Genomic DNA, 22,800 nt, shown 5'->3' on the forward strand with positions numbered 1-22,800 from the left:
TGTTTTGTTGTTGCAGCAGCATATCTCTAACCTGAATGCTGGCAGATCAGTGATTGAAACTCAAGAAGCTAGAAACCAGTTGAAACATCAGGAGGAAAATGCATGTTTAAAAAATAAAGTCAGTGGATCAAAACAAGCTGTTGAGAGAGCAGTTCTAAATGCAAAATAATACTTAGGAGTTGAAACCATTGCTTAGGCTAATACTGAATGCTTTCTGCATCTGTGCCAAGAAAAGGCTATTATGATTGTGCAGGAGGTAAAACAGCTAAATTGTGAACAGCAATGGTCCCAGCACTGATCCTTGTGGAACACCAATTCCCACATTCTGCTACTCTGAATAACTACCTTTTACTCCCTTTCTCTGCTCTTTGTCTAGAAGCTAGCTAGCAATCCATTTAGCCTCTTGACCCCTGATTCTGCATTCTCTGACATTAATCTTTAGCCTATTATGGAACACCTTATTGAAGGCCTTTTGAGTATCCAGATAAATTATACCTACGGCAATACCATTATCTACTCTGTAATCTCTTTAAAAAACTTACAAAGGTTGGTCAAGCAAGATTTTTCCTTTCAAAATTCATGCTGACTATTCATTATATTTTTATCTTCCAGATGTTATTCTATCCTCTCCTGTGGTGTGGATTCCATTATATTTCCTACCACCGATGTCAAGCTGATTGGTCTACAGTTCCCTGGGCATGGTCTGTCCCTTTTCTTAAATATAGGAATTACAGTAGCTAGTCACTAGTTTTCTGGCACTACACTTTGTCTAATAAATTGTTAAATAAATGAGCCTCTGCTATCTCTTCCCTAGAATTTTTTAACATATGTATGGAGTCCATCCGGACTGGTGGTTTATCCTCTTTGATTTTAGTTTATTCAATACATTCTTTTTATTAATTTAAATGCACTTATCTCATTGCTCATCTCATCAGCCAATGCCAAGTCCATCTGTTCTCTCTCCCTGGTAAATATCGAACCAAATTAATTATTTAATATTTCTGCAAACTCTCTATCGCTACCTGTGGTTACCTGAGGGGAGATGGTAACCTTGTGGTAATATCACTCGACTAGTAATCCTGAAGTCCAGGCTAATATGCTCTGGGGACATGGTTTCAAATACCACCAAAGCAATTGGTGGAATTTAAATTCAAATAACTAAATGTGGAATATAAAGCAAGTCTCAGTAATGATGATCATGACAACGATCATCAATTGCTGTGAAAACCCATTTGGTTCACTAATGTTCTTTAAGGAAGGAAATCTGCCATCCTTAACGAGTGTGACCTACACGTGACTCCAGGCCCACAGCAATGTGGTTGAATCTTACCTGCTCTTTGAAAAGCAACTCAATTCAAGGCCAATTAGTGATGAGCAACAAATGCAGGCCTGGAGGAAACGACTCTAGTTCCTCTTTCCTGGGTATTCTGCTGCGGGGAGGCAACTTCACCGTCTCAGAGGTTAAGGAAGTGGTGGGCGGGCACCTCCTCGTAGCAGACGTAATGTACAAGAATGCTCCACTCCGGTTAATTAACGTGTACACCCCAGCACAAAAGGGCGAGCGGCTGGAGGTCTTTCAGCAGCTCCCATTTCTGCTGGTGACCTCCAGACCGGTCTTTCTGGGCGGTGACTTCAACTGCATCATCGATGCGGTTGGATGATCCGGCAGGGCCAACAGCAGATTGGACGCTACGTCCCGATCCCTGATGGAAACAGTTAAGGATGCCAAGCTGCATGACGTCTTCAGTAATCCAGATACACCTGGTCGCGGCCAGACGGGTCCATCCGTTCCAGGGTAGGTTTCCTGTTTGTGTCCCGTGCGTTCGCAGTCAGATCCACCGACGTCAAGTTGGTGTTCTTCTCTGACCACTGCCTCCTACTGGCTGACTGTCACTTAAAGGAAGACCAGAGGATGGGCAGGGGGGCATGGAAGCTAAACATGCAACAGCTGACCCCAGAAAACATTGAGGAGCTCAAGAGGGATTACAAAGGTTGGAGAACCGTGAAACGCCTCTTTGAGTCCCTGACACACTGGTGGGAAGTGATCAAGGGAAACATCAAGAGATTTTTCATCCTCAAAGACACCCAGAAAGCTAGAAAGGAACAAAGGGAAATGTCCCGATTCCAGAAAAACATGCAGAACCTGCTCCGGCTGCAGTTGATGGGGGTCGATGTCAAGGAGGAACTCCAAGAGGTGAAGAGCCAGCAAGCCTCGCTCTTTGCCTCGGAGGCCTCCAAGATCATCTACCGGTCCAGAGTCCGCTCCGTGGAGCAGGATGAGATGTGCTCACGTTTCTTCTTCCAAAAGGTACACAGAGAGAGCTCTGTGATCAGCAGTCTGAAGGAATAAGACAGCTCAGCAAAGTCATCGCAGTCCAACATTTTGAGGATCAGCAAATCCTTTTATGCCGGATTGTATGACGTGAAGTCCACAGGCCTCCCAGTCCTTCCTGTCCTCTATCACGGAGGTCTTAGACAACAGGACATGGGAGAGCCTGGACAAACTGCTAACTCCTGACGAACTGACTAAGGCCCTCGAGAAGAATAAAATACCCAGAAGCGACAGCTTGCCGGCGGAGTTCTATTTGGCTCTGTGAGACTGGATCAGCCCAGACCTGCTAGAAGTGTACGAGAGTATGCTTCTGGCTGGCAGCATGTCAGAATCCATGAGGAAAGGCATCATCACCCTCATCTACAAGCACAAGGGGAAAGGGAGGAAATTAGAAATTGGCGACCCATTTCACTGTTGAATGTGGACTATAAGACTCTGTCCAAAGTCATTGCCAATCGGGTCAAGTCTGCTCTGGAATTGGTGATCCACTCTGACCAGACCTGCGCTGTGCCAGGCAGGAAGATCTCTGACAGCCTCGTGCTGCTCAAGGATATGATTGCCTACGTGCAGGACAGGGGTGTGGATACCTGCCTCATCAGCCTGGATCAGGAGAAGGCCTTTGACAGAATATCGCACACCTATATGGTGGATTTGCTTTCCAAAATGGGGTTTGGGGAGGGAAATCACAATTGGATCCAACTGCTCTACACTAGCATCAGTAGCGCAGTCTCAATCAATGAGTGGGAATCAGATAGCTTTCCTACGAAATCTGGAGTCAGGCAGGGCTGCCCTCTCTCCCCTGTCCTGTTTGTGTGTTGCATAGAACCCTTTGCTGAGTCCATCAGGAAGGATCCGGGCATAAGAGGAGTGACAATCCCAGGCAGTGGAGGCACTCAGGTCAAAGCCTCCCTGTACATGGACAATGTCGCCATCTTCTGCTCGGATCTGCTGTCGGTGTGCAGACTGATCCACATCTGCGACCAGTTCAAACTGGCCTCAGGAACCAAGGTAAATCATGGGAAGAGCGAGGCGATGTTCTTTGGGAACTGGGCTGACCGATCCTTTGTCCCCTTCACCGTCAGGGCTGATGGCCTGAAGGTGCTGGGGATATGGTTTGGAGGGACCGGGGCCTGTGTTAGAAACTGGAAGGAGCGAGTGTCTATGATGCAAAGAAAACTGGGCATGTGGGAGTGATGCTCCCTCTCCATTGCGGGTAAGAACCTGGTCATCAGCCCTGACGGTGAAGGGGACAAAGGATCGGTGAGGCACTCTCGCTGTTGCTGTACATGGCGCAGGTCTGGCCCATTCCAGACTCCTGCACGATGGCGATCACCCGAGCCATCTTTCGCTTTATCTGGAGGTCAAAAATGGATCGTGGCCGCAGGGACGTGATGTCCAAGCCTGTAGATAAGGGGGGAAATAACGTGCCCAACATCGTCCACATACTGATGGCCACCTGTGTGTGCGGGTGCATCAAGCTGTGCGTAGACCCTCAGTACGCAAATACCAAGTGTCACTACATGCTGAGGTTCTAACTGTCCTGGTGTTGCAAAGGATGGGTCTGGCTACGCTGCTGCGGAACGCTCCAAGTAATTGGACCGTGCCATACCACCTGTCCCTCGTGGAAAAATTTATGCAGAGCAACACCTTTGACCACAAGTCGATCAGGCAGTGGTCGGCACGTAATATCTTAGAGGCCATGCGGGAAAAGGAGAGAGTGGATCCTGTGGGATGGTTCCCTGAGCAGACTGTCAAAGTCATTTGGCAGAATGCCTCATCGCCAGAACTTTCCAACAAGCACCAAGATGTAGCTTGGCTGGTGGTGAGAAAGGCCCTCTCCATTAGATCCTTCCAACACGCCAGGAGTCTCACCCCTTCTGCACGTTGCCCTCAAGGTGGCTGTGGTGGGGATGAGACCGTTGTCCACCTCCTTGTGGATTGCAAAGAAGGTCTGGAGAGAGATGCAGTGGTTTCTGTCGAGGTTCATCCCAAGCAGTTCTGTGCCACAAGACTCTGTGCTCTACGGGCTATACACACTGAGACAAACACCAACTGCAGCTGGAGGATCATCAACTTGGTGAAAGACACTCTTTGGTGTGCCCGAAACTTGTTGATCTTCCAGCGCAAAGAGTTGTCCCCGACCGAGTGTTGCAGACTGGCACATTCCAAGGTCCAGGACTACATGCTGAGGGACACACTAAAGCTTGGGGCAGGCACCGCAAAGACGCAATGGGGAAAGGTTGCTGTCTAAGACCTTTCTGCCATAGTGCACCGAGGGGCTGGGAACTGTTGAGAGCCCCTCGGGCTGTACAGCTCAAAATGAATGTATTCACTGAATACTAATTGTATTGAAGCACCTCAGAGTGCAACATGATGTATGTTGATAACTCCAATACCATTATCTGATTGTCTGCATTAACCATATTGAAATGATTGTAATATTCATTGATTGTATTGATGCAACTCGTGATCCATGTGTAAAAGTTGAATCTGTTTGTACTTTTGTGATGGTGATTTTGAAATGTTTTGTAATGTTTTTCCAGATATGAAAAATCCTGGCCATCCATTAATGGCCCTATTCCTATCGCATCCTTTTTCTAAAAAAAAAAATTACTTGCAAAATATTTTCTGTTACATGACTGTGGGGCCAAACAGCCACCGAGATTCACAAAAGTAACACTTTGCAGATAATGAACTTTGGAGAGCAGCACTGGAATTAATATATAGACAACATGAAACGCTTGACACAGAGCAGATAGTGTTGGATTCAATTAAAATTTATTGAAGGGCAATATAAAATGTACCTTTTCCAAAGGTTTAAAAATGATTACTTAAAAAAGATTCTCCTTAAAAGGACTGCTGGCTAAATATGAATGCTTTGTTGGATATTGATCTAAAGAGACGCAATAAAAATATTATGCAAGCCAAATGCATTTTCACAAAGAGATTTTCCCCAAAAGAGCAAGATTAATTATTTTCAAAATGATTCAGTACTTACTTATCTCTAAGTACAACATCTTCAATACAGGCTCCAAATAACACCACACTACTCAAGTCTGATTTTTAGTCAAGTGAAATAAAAGTCAATTCAATTGAACTTTGTAGATCGCTGAAAGTGTGTTTTGATCAGGTAATTAACAACAGAATTTTTTTAAAAGTAAACGTCACTGGATTTGAGACAAGCTTATGATGTATGATATTGTCAAACTGCTTGTAATTAGAAGTAAAAATACAAGTTTTAATAAGCATTCCCCTTGCTCGCCAATTAAATTGTGCACAGCTGTTTTGCATGACCAATCTTTCTTTTACAGCCAAGAAAACAAGACAGGGTGGAATAAGAGCATAGCCTGGAACCCTTGATTCCCTTATTGATTAAAAATCTGTCTATCAGCCTTGAATATACTTAATGACCCAGCCTCCACAGCCCTCTGTGGTAAAGAATTCCACAGATTGATTACCCTAAGAGAAGAAATTCCTCCTCATCTGTTTTAAATGGGCGACTCCTTACTCTGAGATTATGCCCTCTGGACCTAGACTCTCCAATAAGAGGAAACAACCTCTCAGCATCTATCCTATCAAGCCCCCTAAGAATCTTATATGTTTCAATATGGTCACCTCTCATTCTCCTAAACTCCATGAGTACAGGCCCGACCTATTTAACCTCTCCTCAAAAGAAAATCCCTCCATACCCGGGATCAACCTACTGAACGTTCTCTGGACTGCCTCCAATGCCAGTATATCTTTCCTTAGATAAGGGGACCAAAATTGTTCACAGTATTCTAGGTGTGGTCTAACTAGTGCCTTGTATAGTTTTAGCATGACTTCCCTATTTTTACTCCATTCCCTTTGAAATAAAGACCAACATTCCATTTGCCTTCCCTATTACCAGTTGAACTTGTAGGTAGGCTTTTTGGGATTCATGCACAAGGACTCCCAAAACCCTCTGTGCTGCAGCCTTTCTCCATTTACATAATAATCAGCTCCTCTATTCTTCCTGCCAAAGTGCATATTCTGGCATTTTCCCACATTATATCCCACCTGCCAAGTTTTTGCTGACTCACTTAATCTGTCTATATCCCTCTGTAGACTCCTTGTGTCATCCTCCCCTTTGCCTTTCCACCTATTTTGTGTCATCTGCAAACTTGGCTACATTCACTTCCCTCATCTAAGTCATTAATATATATTGTAAATAATTGAGGCCGTAGCACTGATCCCTGTGGCACTCCACTAGCGGCCATCCTGAAAATGCCCCCCTTATCCCAACTCTCTGTCTTCTATTAGTTAACCAAGCCTCTATCCATGCTAATATAATACCCCCAACACCATGGGCTATCTTATCTTACTAAGTAGCCATATGTGTGGGACCTTATCGAACGCCTTTTGGAAATCCAAATATGTTACATCTACTGGTTCCCCTTTATCTATCCTGCTTGTTACCTCCTCAAAGAATTCTTATAAATTTGTTAGGCATGATTTCCCCTTCATGAAGCCATGCTGACTCTACTTGATTAGATTATGTATTTCTAAATGCTGTGCTAGTACATCCTTTATAATAGACTCCAACATTTTCCCAATAACTGATGTTAAGCTAACTGGCCTATAGTTACCTGTTTTTTGTCTTTCTCCCTTTTTGAATAAGGGTGTTACATTGGCCGTTCTCCACTCTTCTGGGACTTTTCCAGAATCTAAAGTTTCTTGGAAGATTACTACCAGTGCACTATCCACTATCTCTGTAGCTACTTCCTTTAATATCCTAGGATGCAACTCATCAGGTCCAGGGGAGTTATCAGCCTTGAACCCCATTAGTTTCCCCAGTACTTTTTCTCATTCACCACTCCCCATATTGGAAGATTTGGGCCAAAGGAAAGAATGATTTACATTTACATAGAATCTTTTAAGACCTCCAGCCATCCCAACTTGCTTTACAGCCAATTAAGTACTTTTGAAATGTAAGCACTGTTATAATGTAGAAAACACCAATTTGCACTAAGATCAATCCTACAAACAGCAAGGGAAATCACCAGATATCTCTTTTAGTTACGTTAGTTGAGGAAACAATATTGACCAGGACATGAAGAGATTCCCTGCTATTCTTCAGAACACTAACCTTAAAGGGCAGACTGATCATGAAGACCTCCCTCAACACTGTATTGGAGAGTTAACCTACAAGTTGTCTCCTGACCAGCCACTAAATGATCTGAGTGATAATTGGCTAAATCTGTCTGACAAAGGCGAGCAAACAGCACCTAATATGCCTTTCAGGTCTCCCAACATAGAACCACAGGAATTACTATGTCACCTACATCGATTTTCAACTGTTTTGTACTTATCATTATTTACAATGAAATAAAAAGGATACAAATTAATGAAGTTGTAGCAATAGCCATGATCGTACCAATGGGAATTGACTTTTGTGCATCCTTCAGGTCTCCTGATCTATTAGAACCAGCCATGATACCTAACAGATAAAATCAGAAAATTACATGAAAATGTATCTAATGCCTTATTTTAATTTAAATAATTATTACACAATTTTCTATTATATTCTGTGAAGCACAACGCTGAATATGATATAAAAGGATAGAAATTGCAAAAAATCTGCCAGTATAGTTTATGAGAGAGAATCCAGTACTTTTTAAAAATTACCATTAGATCTGGAGCAAGTTTACTACATACCTAGCAGCAGTATGTCAAATACTGTTCCCACTACACAGCAAATTAAAATACTCTACCTGCCTCAGTAAAAGGTATCTTTCCCAGTGAAAAGAAGATATTTCTAAAAAGAGATTTATACCTCATTATATATTGCACAGTCACTGAGTCAATTATTAACAAGAACAGAATGTTAACCCTAGCAGTTGTCTTGGCCAACACTTTTCACTGGAGGCAGGGGACAAAACTATGGCCTGAATTTTTCCCATGTCAGGCGGACTCAGCAGGAGCGATTGGCTCCACACCGCCATTTTACGCGGACAGGCCAATTAAGGCCCACCCAGTGTAATGCATGAGCAGTAGTGCTCAGTGCTACCTGTGCAGATGGGGAGAGGAGGGAGAGTCAGGGCCAGCTCTATTTCGCGCACATGCGTGGGAAAGAGCGCCTCAATCTCCCTGAGGCACAGGGCTGCCTCAGGGAGATTGAAGTGGTTTTTAAAAAATTTTTTTTACAGACATTATAAATTTAATGAGGCATGTCCCCTCATGTCACATATGAGATGGGACATATTTTCATTTTTCTTATAAATTTTTTATTTAAGTAATAAAAGTCTTAAGAAACCTCAACCCGTTCATGGAAAATGTGAAGGCTGATTGGCCTTTTCATCTGCCCACCAACCTTAAGGTTAGACAGGCAGCATAAACATGACACTAATTACTTCGTTAATGGCCTTAATAGGCCTATCAATCATCAGCGGGCATGCAGCTGACTCCGGTGCCGGCCAAACGAAACATTGCGAGATAACGCGATGATGTCAGAATGCATGCCTGACGTCATTGCGCATCATTTTACGTGCCAGCATGTCGGACTGCCCCCATATGCCGACTGAAAAAATCCTGGACTTTCTTTTGTTCGAGCTCCCACCTGAAACATCAACCTTCCCGTCTTGTACACAGATGCTGTCTGACCTGTTAGCTTCCAGTATTTCAGATTTCCAGCATTTGGAAATGTTTGCTTTTTGTTCAACAAAGCTATTTTGTTCTTTGCTGCCTACAGAGACACTATTAATATAAATACAGTATTAAATATGGGGTTCAGCTTTATTGTATGGGATACATTTCTAATTGAAAAATACACTACCTTAAAAATTCAGCAGAAGTTACATGCAACCACCCTTTTTGTTGTGTTAGGAACCATAATTAACATAAATGAGACTGTGTGCAAATGTTTACTGTGGTGATAGTTTTATTATTTGCTTTAGTGCTAGCACCAATAGTTTACTTTATAAAGTCACTGCAAATGTGCTTAGATTAGAACAAAAAAGAAAATCAGAACACAGCCTGCACTGACCTGAAAGATGACAGAACCTCATATTTTTCTTCAAGAATACAAGTTTAGAAAATGAATAAACCATAACGGATTGAGCCAAAGATAACGGCAATTATAAAAATAAACAAATTTTGAACAGCAAAGTGCAAACACCATTGCCTCTTAATACACCAAGTGTATCTCATTAAATAAATCTAATTGCTGCATTCAAAGTGCTAGCTAAGATTAAGTATAGTAAAGGCTTCCTGCATAATTTCCATATACCAACGGCTCAGCCTGCAGTTGAGGTTTCCCTCTGTTTGACGTCAGTTCCATGAAACTTGCACAAGAACGTGTGAAACAATCACCAAGTGCCAGCTTTCAAAAAAGTTGAGAAATCATTCACAAGTTTAACTAAAACTGCATTTCTGTGACTTTATAAAAATTATAGGGTTTTCTACAGCGCAGTCACTGGCTTTGACCATTAAATTCCATGGGAAAAAACTGCAATGAAATTGAAATAAAATGCTGAAGTATTAGGAAGTAGAAGAGGTCACATGCTGACAAGACCCTAGGTACATATGTTTGGAGGCACACTGAGCACAGTGTACTGGAAGTGCATGGATAGAAGTGCGTGAGTTTCCCAGTAGTCCTCATCAACACAGAGGGCAGACTTTAGGTTCTGCCAGAGAATCCTCTATTGGGCTAGATGGATAAGAAGATTGAAACTAATTGAGGCCTCATAGGCAGCAGCATCATTAAAGGGGTAGGTACATTAAAGCTCTATGGGAGAGTCAGGTGATTTTTGGCTTTTAGCATTCAGAAAGTGTGGATATTTATTTAGATGGTTTCAGATGACTTATAAAAGTTTTTCACTTATTTTGTGATTTGCAGGTCAGTGCTCTCCATTTAGTTTATAGGTCTGGATCCTGTGAATGTTTTGTACTGGCCACCAGACTAGAATGGCAACAGGACCCCAAAACAGCAGTCCAAGTACCTGTGAAATCCACCTTGGGAGGGAGCTGATAGAAGGATGACACCATTATACCAAGCAGTATATAGAGAAAAGTGGGAAACAAAATATATAAACTATATATATTTTTTTTTAAATGGCGTAAGTGAGATGAGAAGAAAAGAGTTGATGTTTCGAGTCCTCATGACCCTTCAACAGAACTGAGTGAATATTAGGAGAGGGGTGAAATATAAGCTGGTTTAAGGTGGGGGAGGGGGGGTGGGGGGAGAGAAGTTGCGGGGTGCGCAGTGGTGTGGTTGTAGGGACAAGCAAGCAGTGATAGGAGCAGATAATCAAAAGATGCCACAGACAAAAAAAAATGAGGTGTTGAAGGTGGTGATATTATCTAAACGAATGTGCTAATTAAGAATGGATGGCAGGGCACTCAAGGTAAAGCTCTAGTGGGGGTGGGGTGGAAAGACAAGCAGACCATAAAAGATTTAAAAATAATGGAAATAGGTGGGAAAAGAAAAATCTATATACATTACTGGAAAAAACAAAAGGAAGGGGGAACAAACGGAAAGGGGTTGGGGATGGAGGAGGGAGTTCAAGATCTAAAGTTGTTGAATTCAATATTCAGTCCGGAAGGCTGTAAAGTGCCTAGTTGGAAGATGAGGTGCTGTTCCTCCAGTTTGCATTGGGTTTCACTGGAACAATGCAGCAAGCCAAGGACAGACATGTGGGCAAGAAAGCAGGGTGGAGTGCTAAAATGGCAAGCGACAGGGAGGTTTGGGTTTTTCTTGCGGACAAACCGCAGGTGATCTGCAAAGCGGTCGCCCAGTTTACGTTTGGTCTCTCCAATGTAGAGGAGACCGCATTGGGAGCAACGAATGCAGTAGACTAAGTTGGGGGAAATGCAAATGAAATGCTGCTTCACTTGAAAGGAGTGCTTGGGCCCTTGGAGGGTGAGGAGAGAGGAAGTGAAGGGGCAGGTGTTGCATCTTTTGTGTGGGCATGGGGTGGTGCCATAGGTGGGGGTTGAGGAGTAGGGGGTGATGGAGGAGTGGACCAGGGTGTCCCGGAGGGAATGATCCCGACGGAATGCTGCCAGGGGGGGTGAAGGGAAGATGTGTTTGGTGGTGGCATCATGCTGGAGTTGGCGGAAATGGTGGAGGATGTTCTTTTGAATGCGGAGGCTGGTGGGGTGATAAGTGAGGTCAAGGGGGCCCCTATCATGTTTCTGGGAGGGAGGAGAAGGCATGAGGGCGGATGCGCGGGAGATGGGCCGGACACGGTTGAGGGCACTGTTAACGACCATGGGTGGAAAACCTCGGTTAAGGAAGAAGGAAGACATGGCAGAGGAACTGTTTTTGAAGGTAGCATCATCAGAACAGATGCAACGGAGGCAAAGGAACTGAGAAAATGGGATAGAGTCCTTACAGGAAGCAGGGTGTGAGGAGCTGTAGTCGAGGTAGCTGTGGGAGTCGGTAGGCTTGTAATGGATACTTGTGGACAGTCTATCACCAGAAATTGAGACAGAGAGGTCAAGGAAGGGAAGGGAAGTGTCAGAGATGGACCATGTGAAAATGATGGAGGGGTGGAGATTGGAAGCAAAATTTAAAAATTTTTCCAAGTCCCGACGAGAGCATGAAGCAGCACCGAAGTAATCATCGATGTACCGAAGAAAAAGTTGTGGGAGGAGGCCGGAGTAGGACTGGAACCAGGAATGTTCCACATACACCATGAAGAGACAGGCATAGCTGGGGCCCATGTGGGTACCCATAGCCACACCTCTTACGTGGAGGAAGTGAGAGGAATTAAAGGAGAAATTGTTCAGTGTGAGAACAAGTTCAGCCAGACGAAGGAGAGTAGTGGTGGATGTGGATTGTTTGGGCCTCTGTTTGAGAAAGAGGCTAAGGGCCCTCAGACCATCCTGGTGGGGGATGGAGCTGTAGAGGGATTGGACATCCATGGTGAAGAGGAAGCGGTTGGGCCCAGGGAACTGGAAATTGTTGATGTGACGTAAGGTGTGAGAGGAATCACGGATGTAGGTGGGAAGGGACTGGACAAGGGGAGAGAGAAGGGAGTCAAGATAACCAGAAATGAGTTCTGTGGGGCAGGAGCAAGCTGAGATGATCGGTCTGCCAGAACAGTTCTGTTTGTGGATTTTGGGTAGGAGGTAGAAGCAGGCCGTGCGAGGTTGGGCGACTATCAGGTTGGAAGCTGTGTGAGGAAGATCTCCAGAGGAGATGAGGTCAGTGACAGTCCTGGAAGCAATGGCTTGATGTTCAGTGGTGGGGTCATGGTCCAGGGAGAGGTAGGAGGAAGTGTCTGTGAGTTGACGCTCAGCCTCCACGAGGTAGAGGTCAGTGCGCCAGACAACAGCACCACCCTTGTCAGCGGGTTTGATGACAATGTTGGGGTTGGACCTGCAAGAACGGAGTGCACTAAGTTCAGAGAGAGAGAGATTAGAATGGGTGAGAGGAGCAGAGAAATTGAGACGACAAATGTCATGCCGACAGTTCTCAATGAAAAGATCAAGAGAAGGTAAGAATCCAGAGGGCGGGGTCCAGGTGGAGGGAGAATATTGGAGGTGGGTAAAAGCACCTGTTGAATGGGGAGAGGACTCCTGCCCAAAGAAATGAGCACCGAGACGAAGATGGCGGAAGAAGAATTCAACATCGTGCCGAGCCCGAAATTCATTGAGATGAGGGCGTAAAGGTATGAGAACTGTCGGCGTGACATTAGTCGTCTCAATTTCTCTGCTGCTCTCACCCATTCTAATCTGTCTCTCTCTGAACTTACTGCACTCTGTTCTCTCAGGTCCAACCCCAACATTGTCATCAAACCCGCTGACAAGGGTGGTGCTGTTGTTGTCTGGCGCACTGACCTCTACCTCGCGGAGGCTGAGCGTCAACTCGCAGACACTTCCTCCTACCTCTCCCTGGACCATGACCCCACCACTGAACATCAAGCCATTGTTTCCAGGACTGTCACTGACCTCATTTCCTCTGGAGATCTTCCTCCCACAGCTTCCAACCTGATAGTCGCCCAACCTCGGATGGCCCGCTTCTACCTCCTACCCAAAATCCACAAACAGAACTGTCCCGGTAGACCGATCGTGTCAGCCTGTTCCTGCCCCACAGAAGTCATTTCTCATTATCTTGACTCCCTTCTCTCTCCCCTTGTCCAGTCCCTTCCCACCTACATCCGTGATTCCTCTGACACATTACATCACATCAACAATTTCCAGTTCCCTGGCACCAACCGCTTCCTCTTCACCATGGACGTCCAATCCCTCTACACCTCCATCCCCCCACCAGAATGGTCTGACGGCCCTTAGCTTCTTCCTCGAACAGAGGCCCGAACAATCCCCATCCACCACGACTCTCCTCCGTCTGGCTGAACTTGTTCTCACACTGAACAATTTCTCCTTTAACTCCTCTCACTTCCTCCAAATAAAAGGTGTGGCTATGGGTACCCGCATGGGCTCCAGCTATGCCTGTCTCTTTATGGTGTATGTGGAACATTCCTTGTTCCAACCCTACTCCGGCCCCCTCCCACAACTCTTTCTCTGGTACATCGATGATTACTTCGGTGCTGCTTCATGCTCTTGTCGGGACTTGGAAAAATTTTTAAATTTTGCTTCCAATCTCCACCCCTCCATCATTTTCACATGGTCCATCTCTGACACTTCCCTTCCCTTCCTTGACCTCTCCGTCTCAATTTCTGGTGATAGACTTCCACAAATATCCACTACAAGCCTACCGACTCCCACAGCTACCTCGACTACAGCTCCTCACACCCCGATTCCTGTAAGGACTCCATCCCATTCTCTCAGTTCCTTTGCCTCCGTCGCATCTGTTCTGATGATGCTACTTTCAAAAACAGTTCCTCTGCCATGTCTTCCTTCTTCCTTAACCGAGGTTTTCCACCCATGGTCGTTGACAGGGCCCTCAACCGTGTCTGGCTCATCTCCTGCGCATCCGCCCTCACGCCTTCTCCTCCCTCCCAGAAACACGATAGGGGCCCCCTTGTCCTCACTTATCACTCCACCAGCCTCCGCATTGAAAAGATCATCCTCCGCCATTTCCGCCAACTCCAGCATGATGCCACCACCAAACACATCTTCCCTTCAACCCCCCTGGCAGCATTCCATAGGGATCGTTCCCTTTGGGACACCCTGGTCCACTCCTCCATCACCCCCTACTCCTCAACCCCCACCTATGGCACCACCCCATGCCCACGCAAAAGATGCAACACCTGTCCCTTCACTTCATCTCTCCTCACCGTCCAAGGGCCCAAACACTCCTTTCAAGTGAAGCAGCATTTCATTTGCATTTCCTCCAACTTAGTCTACTGCATTCGTTGCTCCCAATGCGATCTCCTCTACACTGGAGAGACCAAACGTAAACTGGGCAACTGCTTTGCAGAACACCTGCGGTCTGTCCGCAAGTAAGACCCAAACCTCCCTGTCGCTTGCCATTTTAACTCCACCCTGCTCTCATGGCCACATGTTTGTCCTTGTCTTGCTGCATTGTTCCAGTGAAGTCCAACGCAAACTGGAGAGACAGCACCTCATCTTCCGACTAAATATTGAATTCAACAACTTTAGATCTTGAACTCCCTCCTCCATCCCCACCCCCTTTCCGTTTCTTCCCCCTTTGTTTTGTTTTTTCCAATAATGTATATAGATTTTTCTTTTCCCACCTATTTCCATTATTTTTAAATCTTTTATGCCCTGCTAGTCTTTCCACCCCACCCCCACTAGAGCTATACCTTGAGTGCCCTGCCATCCATTCTTAATTAGCACATTCGTTTAGATAATATCACCACCTTCAACACCTCTTTGTTCTTTTGTCTGTGACATCTTTTAATTATCTGCTCCTATCACTGCTTGCTTGTCCCTACAACCACACCACTCCCCCCCACCAACGTCTCTCCCCCCACCCCCCCTCCCCCACCAGCTTATATTTCACTCCTCTCCTAATATTCACTCAGTTCTGTTGAAGGGTCATGAGGACTTGAAACGTCAACTCTTTTCTTCTCCGCCGATGCTGCCAGACCTGCTGAGTTTTTCCAGGTAATTCTGTTTTTGTTTTGGATTTCCAGCACTGGCAGTATTTTGTTTTTATCTAAGTAAGATGAGTATTGGTTTAGCAGGTGTCTCATATCACTACACATAGAATGAAATAACAGGCATATGATTGGTGAGAGTGAAAATTGCTGCGCTGATTTCAGGAACCAACTTTCAGTAGCTTGGAGAGGCCTAGGTAAATGTCTTCAGCAGCTGTCAAGGGGGCTCATGGTTGTTTTCCCTTGCCTGCCTCTAAATAGGTTAGATCACAAAGGGCAGGGTGGTACAATTCTGAGCATGATGAAAATCAGTAAATGTAACGGACCAACATTCTGCAACAAGCACTGAAGAGGCAAAGCCATTAAAAAAAAGCCCATCAGATCTTCCTTGAAAATACCATCCTACTGCTGCTGAAGGCAGAAAGCACAGAAACAATAGGCATGGAAGGCGCAGCATCAAATTCTTCTGAAAGCCCCTGAACTCCATTTGGAAGTAAAGCAGAGGTCTGACTTTTGTCTTCCAGCAATTTCCATGAGGTTCAATCACCTGAAAGCTATGCAGTAAATCCTGCTGCAGATTGATTTAGTTGAAGAATTGGATCAAACAAGTAACACTCCATTTTCTTGTGCATGGCATCCATTTTTCAGGCACTATTTGGTTGCTAAACCCAGGAAGAAAATGTTTTTGGTCATCATGTTGAAAAATTTCAATATTGGAAAACAGAACACCCTTCTACTTTGTGCATCAGCATCAAACACTCTCTCTGCTCAAATATGTTGCAGCTCTAGCCTCAGAAACATACTCTCTCTTATCTAAATTCAAATTTTCCACTTACATTGACCACCTGTACACTTCTATAAATTATATTTTAAATTTAGTGCCAAACTATGCTGTTTTTGTTGTAGTGCCATGCTCTTTAGAAGCAGAGTTTTGCCCATCTAACCTAATTTCTCACAGACCTTTATAGTCAGGAGGGAAAAGAAACCTTCATCCCAACAGTCTAGATAGGATTTGGGTTCTCCACATGGTATTGTGCTAACTGACTCTTCTATACAAGTCTTTTCAGGGAAAACATTGCAAGTTCTTTATCATAGCAATTCAAGTTTTCTCACCAGTTACTGAAGGGAAGAAAATGCCAACCAAAATTGTAAAGGTGGTAGTTATGTCTGCAAAAACATAGACAGGCAGATTTCTTTTTGATCCAGAAGCTTCAACAGATGGTAAAGAACGCTTTTGGAGTATCTCCCCTTTGGCCATGTAGTTGCTCCATAGATTCTCTGCATGAAAATTGAACAAGATTAATTCATGAACTCTCAAATGCAGCAGATTGATAGGAAGTAAATTCATCACATGCAAGGGTAAAAGGTTAGCTTTTCCCATTATGTATTGTTACGATATTGAGATATTTAAAATGAAAGTGTGCGATTCAGAATCTTTGAATGATGATTTTGTACAAAAATCACTTGGAATATTGCCAAGTTAAAGATTCCAATTCTAGATTTTTGGAAATTTTTGCAATTAGTAATGAATCCAATTTTTAGTGGTCCCACAAAAATTATGAAATATGCTATATTTAATATGTTCAAAGAAACTTTGACTTATAAAGAAATTGCGTGAGATGACGTGGGGGGGAACCCCCAATGTCACCCCGTACCATTTGTGCGTCGATGAGCGGGCCCTGCCCCCAGCTCGCTGACAGAAAAATTCTGCCCAGAGTTTCTGCTTTGAGCACAAAATGGCAATCTGGGTGCAAACTGGACTGAAATTTGTCTGGTTTTCCAAGTGAAGTTCTGGTTCAAATTTGTGCTCAATCACATTTGCATTATCACAAAAGTAAAATCGTTCATGAACCAACACAAACAGCATAACAGAATATATAATTATTTATTTTCTCCCATTAAAAAATGTGCCTTGCTTTATTTAAGAACGCTAACCTGATGCAGTTTTATCATCACAAAAAAATCATTTTTTAAAGAGTCTTGTTATCCAACTTTAAAAATAACTGCAAATGACATTTAAAGAAAACTATACAGAAATATTAACTAGTTTCATTTGTGTATAAGTTAGTTTTTTGCCTCCTAGCACCTTTGTGCCAAAATTTCATTTGAAGAGTCTCCTTAAAAGGGCACAAACAGGCGTAAACAGGACATGCTCATTATTTAGATTTGGAGGTGTGATCAGTATTGTGGGTGGGGTCAATTTCCAGAATGATGTTTTTTAATCCAGTATTAAAGATCATGGAAAAATTATTTACTCTTGATGTAACATGCATTTAAAATTTTGCAGTGCAAATAGCAGACACTCTGGGCCTCAGAGTGATTTACATCTATATTACCAGGTAGGGAATACAAAAATAAACAAATTATCTAAAATAATTTTGATGTTATTTACTTCAATGTCCAAATAGCCTGGTTTAATAAATGCAATGAGTCATAATTTGCTGCAAAAGTGAATCTAGCTATGCTAAAAGCAAAAAACTGCGGATGCTGGAAATCCAAAACAAAAACAAAAATACCTGGAAAAACTCAGCAGGTCTGGCAGCATCTGTGGAGAGGAACACAGTTAACGTTTCGAGTCCGCATGACTCTTCAACAGAACTAAGGAAAAATAGAAAGGGGGTGAAATATAAGCTGGTTTAAGGGGGGTGGGGTGGGACAAGAAGAGCTGGATAGAGGGCCAGTGATAGGTGGAGATAACCAAAAGATGTCACAGACAAAAGGACAAAGAGGTGTTGAAGGTGGTGATATTATCTAAAGGAATGTGCTAATTAAGGGTAGAAAGCAGGACGAGCAAGGTACAGATAGCCCTAGTGGGGGTGGGGTAGGGTGAAGGAATTGAAAAAGGTTAAAAGGTAGAGATAAAAAAATGGATGGAAATACATGTAAAAATTATGGAAATAGGCGGGAAAAGAAAAATCTATATAAATTATTGGAAAAAACAAAAAAGGAGGGGGAAAATAAGAAAGGGGGTGAGCATGGAGGAGAGAGTTCATGATCTAAAATTGTTGAACTCAATATTCAGTCCGGAAGGCTGTAAAGTGCCTAGTCGGAAGATGTGGTGTTGTTCCTCCAGTTTGCGTTAAGCTTCACTGGAACAATGCAGCAAGCTAAGGACGAACATGTGAGCATGAGAGCAAGGTGGAGCGTTGAAATGGCAAGCGACAGGGAGGTCTGGGTAATGCTTGCGGACAGACCGAAGGTGTTCTGCAAAGTGGTCACCCAGTCTGCATTTGGTCTCTCCAATGTAGAGGAAACCCCATTGGGAGCAACAAATGCAGTAGACTAAGTTGAGAGAAGTGCAAGTGAAATGCTGCTTCACTTGAAATGACTGTTTGGGCCCTTCCCTTCCTTGACCTCTCTGTCTCAATTTCTGGTGATAGACTATCCACCAATATCCATTACAAGCCTACCGACTCCCACAGCTACCTCGACTACAGCTCTTCACACCCCGCTTCCTGTAAGGACTCCATCCCTTTCTCTCAGTTCCTTCGCCTACGTCGCATCTGTTCTGATGATGCCACTTTCGAAAACAGTTCCTCTGACATGTTCTCCTTCTTCCTCAACCGAGGTTTTCCACCCACAGTGGGTGACAGGGCCCTCAACCGTGTCCGGCCCATCTCCCGCGCATCTGCCCTCACGCCTTCTTCTCCCTCCCAGAAACATGATAGGGGTCCCCTTGTCCTCACTTATCATCTCACCAGCCTCCGCATTCAAAGGATCATCTTCCTTCATTTCCGCCAACTCCAGTATGATGCCACCACCAAACACATCTTCCCTTCACCCCCCCTGGCGGCATTCCATAGGGATTGTTCCCTCTGTGACACCCTGGTCCACTCCTCCATCACCCCCTACACCTCAACTTCCTCCCACGGCACCTTCCCATGCAACCGCAGAAAATACAACACCTGCCCCTTCACATTCCCTCTCCTCACCATCCAAGGGCCCAAACACTCATTTCAAGTGAAGCAGCATTTCACTTGCACTTCCCTCAACTTAGTTTACTGCATTTGTTGCTCACAATGTGGTCTCCTCTACATTGGAGAGACCAAACGCAGACTGGGTGACCGCTTTGCAGAATACCTTGTCTGTCCGCAAGCACCCAGACTTCCCTGTCGCTCCACCCTGCTCTCATGCCCACATGTCCGTCCTTGGCCTGCTGCATTGTTCCAGTGAAGCTCAACGCAAACTGGAGGAACAACACCTTATCTTCCGACTAGGCACTTTACGGCCTTCCGGACTGAATATTGAGTTCAACAATTTTAGATCATGAACTCGCTCCTCCACCCCACTCCCTTTCCGATTTCCCCCCATCTTTTTGTTTTTTCCAATAATTTATATAGATTTTTCTTTTTCCACCTATTTCCATTATTTTTAAAAGTATTTCCATCCATTTTTTTATCTCTACCTTTTAGCCTTTTTCAATTCCTTCACCCCACCCCACCCCCACTAGGGCTATCTGTACCTTGCTCGTCCTGCTTTCTACCTTTAAATAGCACATTCCTTTAGATAATATCACCACCTTCAACACCTCTTTGTCCTTTTGTCTGTGACATCTTTTGGTTATCTCCACCTATCACTGGTCCTCTTTCCAGCTCTTCTTGTCCCACTCTGCCCCCCTTAAACCAGCTTATATTTCATTCCCCTTTCTATTTTTCCTTAGTTCTGTTGAAGAATCATGTGGACTCGAAACATTAACTGTGCTCCTCTCCACAGATGCTGCCAATCTAGCTATGCTATTGGTTAGACTTGGCTTTACATGTTTAATCTTAATTACATTTTGTATCAAAAATTGATGAGTGTGTGAACTAAAATCAAAACTTGGAGAGGAGAAATTGGTCATCTGGGCCAGGGATTTTAGGATGGCGGAGTTTCCCTTCCCGACATCCAAAGAGTCGGGAGGCGAACGCATCCCCACCGTTACTGGATGGCCGCAGCCATTTAATACTCCAATGAGCATTAATTGACTGGAGATGGGACTTTCTCCCCATAGTCAGGAGGAAATCCCACCTCAGAGAGCTGTTGGCCAATCTCTAGTCCCAGCAGCACCAGGAGCTGCAGCAGACAGGATTGGGACAGCAAGCAGTTCCTAAAGCTTAAGTCACAGGATTCCAGACCAGGCAAGTGTGGCGGTCTCAGGAAGCACCTGCAGGCACTAGGGATGGGAGTGTGGAGAGGAGACAGTTGATGGAGGCGCTCCCACCCCTTCCTGCAGGTTCACTTTCTAGGCTTCCTCCCACCTCCAAACTCCTACTGGCAGCCTGAAAATTGAGGCTGGGTAGAAAATGGCCCTTAAGTGGTCATTAATTAGCCAGTTAAGGGTTTCAGTTGGGGCAAGGGCAAGCCGGTTGGTCAAGGCTTTGCCCATCCCATTGTAAGATTGTGGGAAGGTCAAGGTACGAGGCAGCCCGATGGAGAGGTCATCCGAGAATTTTATGGCCAAACCACCTCCCCCACCCGCCAGCAGGGGAACATAAAATTCTGCCCCAGAGCCTGAGTGATCAGGGCATGCCAATCAGATTGACGGATTATGAAATCAATAGCTCAAGGACCAAGAAGGGAATGTAAATTGAGGTGAATTAATTAAATAGTAAATCAGATAAGGAAACAGGAGTAATGAAAGAAAGGAGGGTTGTATTGAAAGGCAAGAGACAGAAAAGGAATGGTATTTTTTTCACATTTTTAAAGTATTCAATAATTAGACATTAATGAAGAAACTACACACTTCCAATGGTTCATATTTCGTGCCATAGAGGTTCATTAATACTAATCAACACTTGGTATTTTGCTATAAGAATGCACAGATCGTAAATGGCTACGAAACAGGCTCGTTGCATCACTTCAGGCTAACTCTTATCCTTCTGTGCCACATTTAGCATCTATTTATCAGGCTAGTACAGCAACTTCACATGCTCAATGTGTTTCAATGGTAAGCCAATCCTCAAAATGCCATTTTTGCAAAGCTGTGGATTGTCCTAGACAACTGCATTTAGAGTTTTGTGTTTAACCGTGCATGTGCCTTTGTCTGAAGTTGCTGTTGTATTTGCGCATAAATAACAATGACTGCTATTACCCTTGCTGTTATTCAGTCGGCCAATTATGGGCCATTATGGCAACAAAATAAAATCACACAATTAATCCAACAGTACACAGCTTGGGGCAGGATTAGTATGTAAATGTTTGGTTTACATTTGACTAATCTGAATTTGGACATAGTACACAAAAATAAGCTGTTTTCTTCAGTTGAATGGTAAAATGTGCTGATATTGTGCACACATGTCCACCAGGCTGCTCACAGTTAATTTAAAACTAGTGCTTAATTTAGGTCTGTTGACCAATGATGAGTGGACAATGCCATAATTGTATACTGATGGGATTGATGCATCAAGTAAAGCTTACAAGATAAAAGAGATAAAAGAGGGCCCTCTAGTGGATCAACACATGAAAATGAATAAAGCAACTACGGGGCAAGCAATTGTACTTCCCTACTGCAAGAATCTAACTTTGAAAATATGACATTCTTTACTTCCCTACTGCAAGAATCTAACTTTGAAAATATGACATTCTTCACCATTTCAAGCACCCATAAATCATTTCCATTAGTCAAAAAATTTCCATGAAATGCATTATTAATATAACCAGTTTTATACAAACCTTTTATTATGCCACTTGCTACACCTGGAATTCCTTGGATTTCTGTGACATTATTTTGAACAAAGTACTCATCACAAGTTTCTGTTTGATTTTTAGAGCTGCAGAACAGGTCCCACAATTTGGTTGTCACTGTCAAATTGTTTTCAACTGTGGTTTTGGCACAAACATCAAACAGTTTTCTGGAGAGAGTTCGATTTCCTAACATGCATATCCTAAAAAAAACAAGGTAGCATTTTCTAATGTTGCAATACAATTTTCATTAAAATTGCCCTTGCAGATAGCTACACAATAGTATCAAGCACTATGCAGCAACAAACACATGCTGACAAATGTTTCTATAAATTCAAAGCTCATTGTTCACTGATCAGACAAATATTATTTGTTTTTAAAATTAGTTCCAGTAAGAGAATCATATAAAATAGTACTAAAAGAGGCTATTTGGTCCATCATGCTTTTTCGAACAAACTATCCAATTTTTCACATTCCCCTACACATCCCCCCCATAGCCCTGTAAATATTTTCCCTTCAAGTATGTATCCAATTCCCTTTTGAAAGCTACTACTGAATATGCTTCCACCACTCTTTCAGACAGTGTATTCCAGATTACGAGTCACTGCCTAATTTTTTCCCCCTCATGCTGCCTCTGATTCTTTTCCTTATAAACTGAAGTCAGAGTCCTCCACTTACTGACTGTTCTGTCACTGGAAACTGTTTATTTACTCTTATCAAAATGGTTCAAGATTTGAATACCTCTACCAATCTTATCTCTACTCCGAGGAGAACAGCTTCTCTAATATATCCATGTAACTAATTCTTTATCCCTGGAAC

General features: G+C 43.8%; 1 protein-coding gene and 1 long non-coding RNA gene across 4 annotated transcripts in view; one reads left to right on the forward strand and one right to left on the reverse strand.

Moving 5' to 3' along the window:
• Positions 1-731, forward strand: part of LOC121279869 — a 46,887-nt gene extending 46,156 nt beyond the window's left edge. The window contains exon 3 of the long non-coding RNA XR_005943515.1: positions 613-731. This is a non-coding gene — a long non-coding RNA (uncharacterized LOC121279869). The remainder of the gene's footprint in view (positions 1-612) is intronic.
• slc12a4 (solute carrier family 12 member 4) overlaps positions 1-22,800 on the reverse strand; it is a 128,975-nt gene that overhangs the window by 52,015 nt on the left and 54,160 nt on the right. For all 3 annotated transcript variants that reach the window (XM_041191356.1, XM_041191355.1, XM_041191357.1), the window contains 4 exons: positions 21,973-22,184; positions 16,435-16,599; positions 7,692-7,790; positions 5,331-5,388 (listed from right to left, as the gene is read on the reverse strand). In XM_041191356.1, the coding sequence (XP_041047290.1) occupies positions 5,331-5,388; positions 7,692-7,790; positions 16,435-16,599; positions 21,973-22,184 (534 nt within the window). The remainder of the gene's footprint in view (positions 1-5,330; positions 5,389-7,691; positions 7,791-16,434; positions 16,600-21,972; positions 22,185-22,800) is intronic.

This window comes from Carcharodon carcharias, chromosome 7 (genome assembly GCF_017639515.1).
Source record: "Carcharodon carcharias isolate sCarCar2 chromosome 7, sCarCar2.pri, whole genome shotgun sequence".
Classification (NCBI taxonomy): domain Eukaryota; kingdom Metazoa; phylum Chordata; class Chondrichthyes; order Lamniformes; family Lamnidae; genus Carcharodon; species Carcharodon carcharias.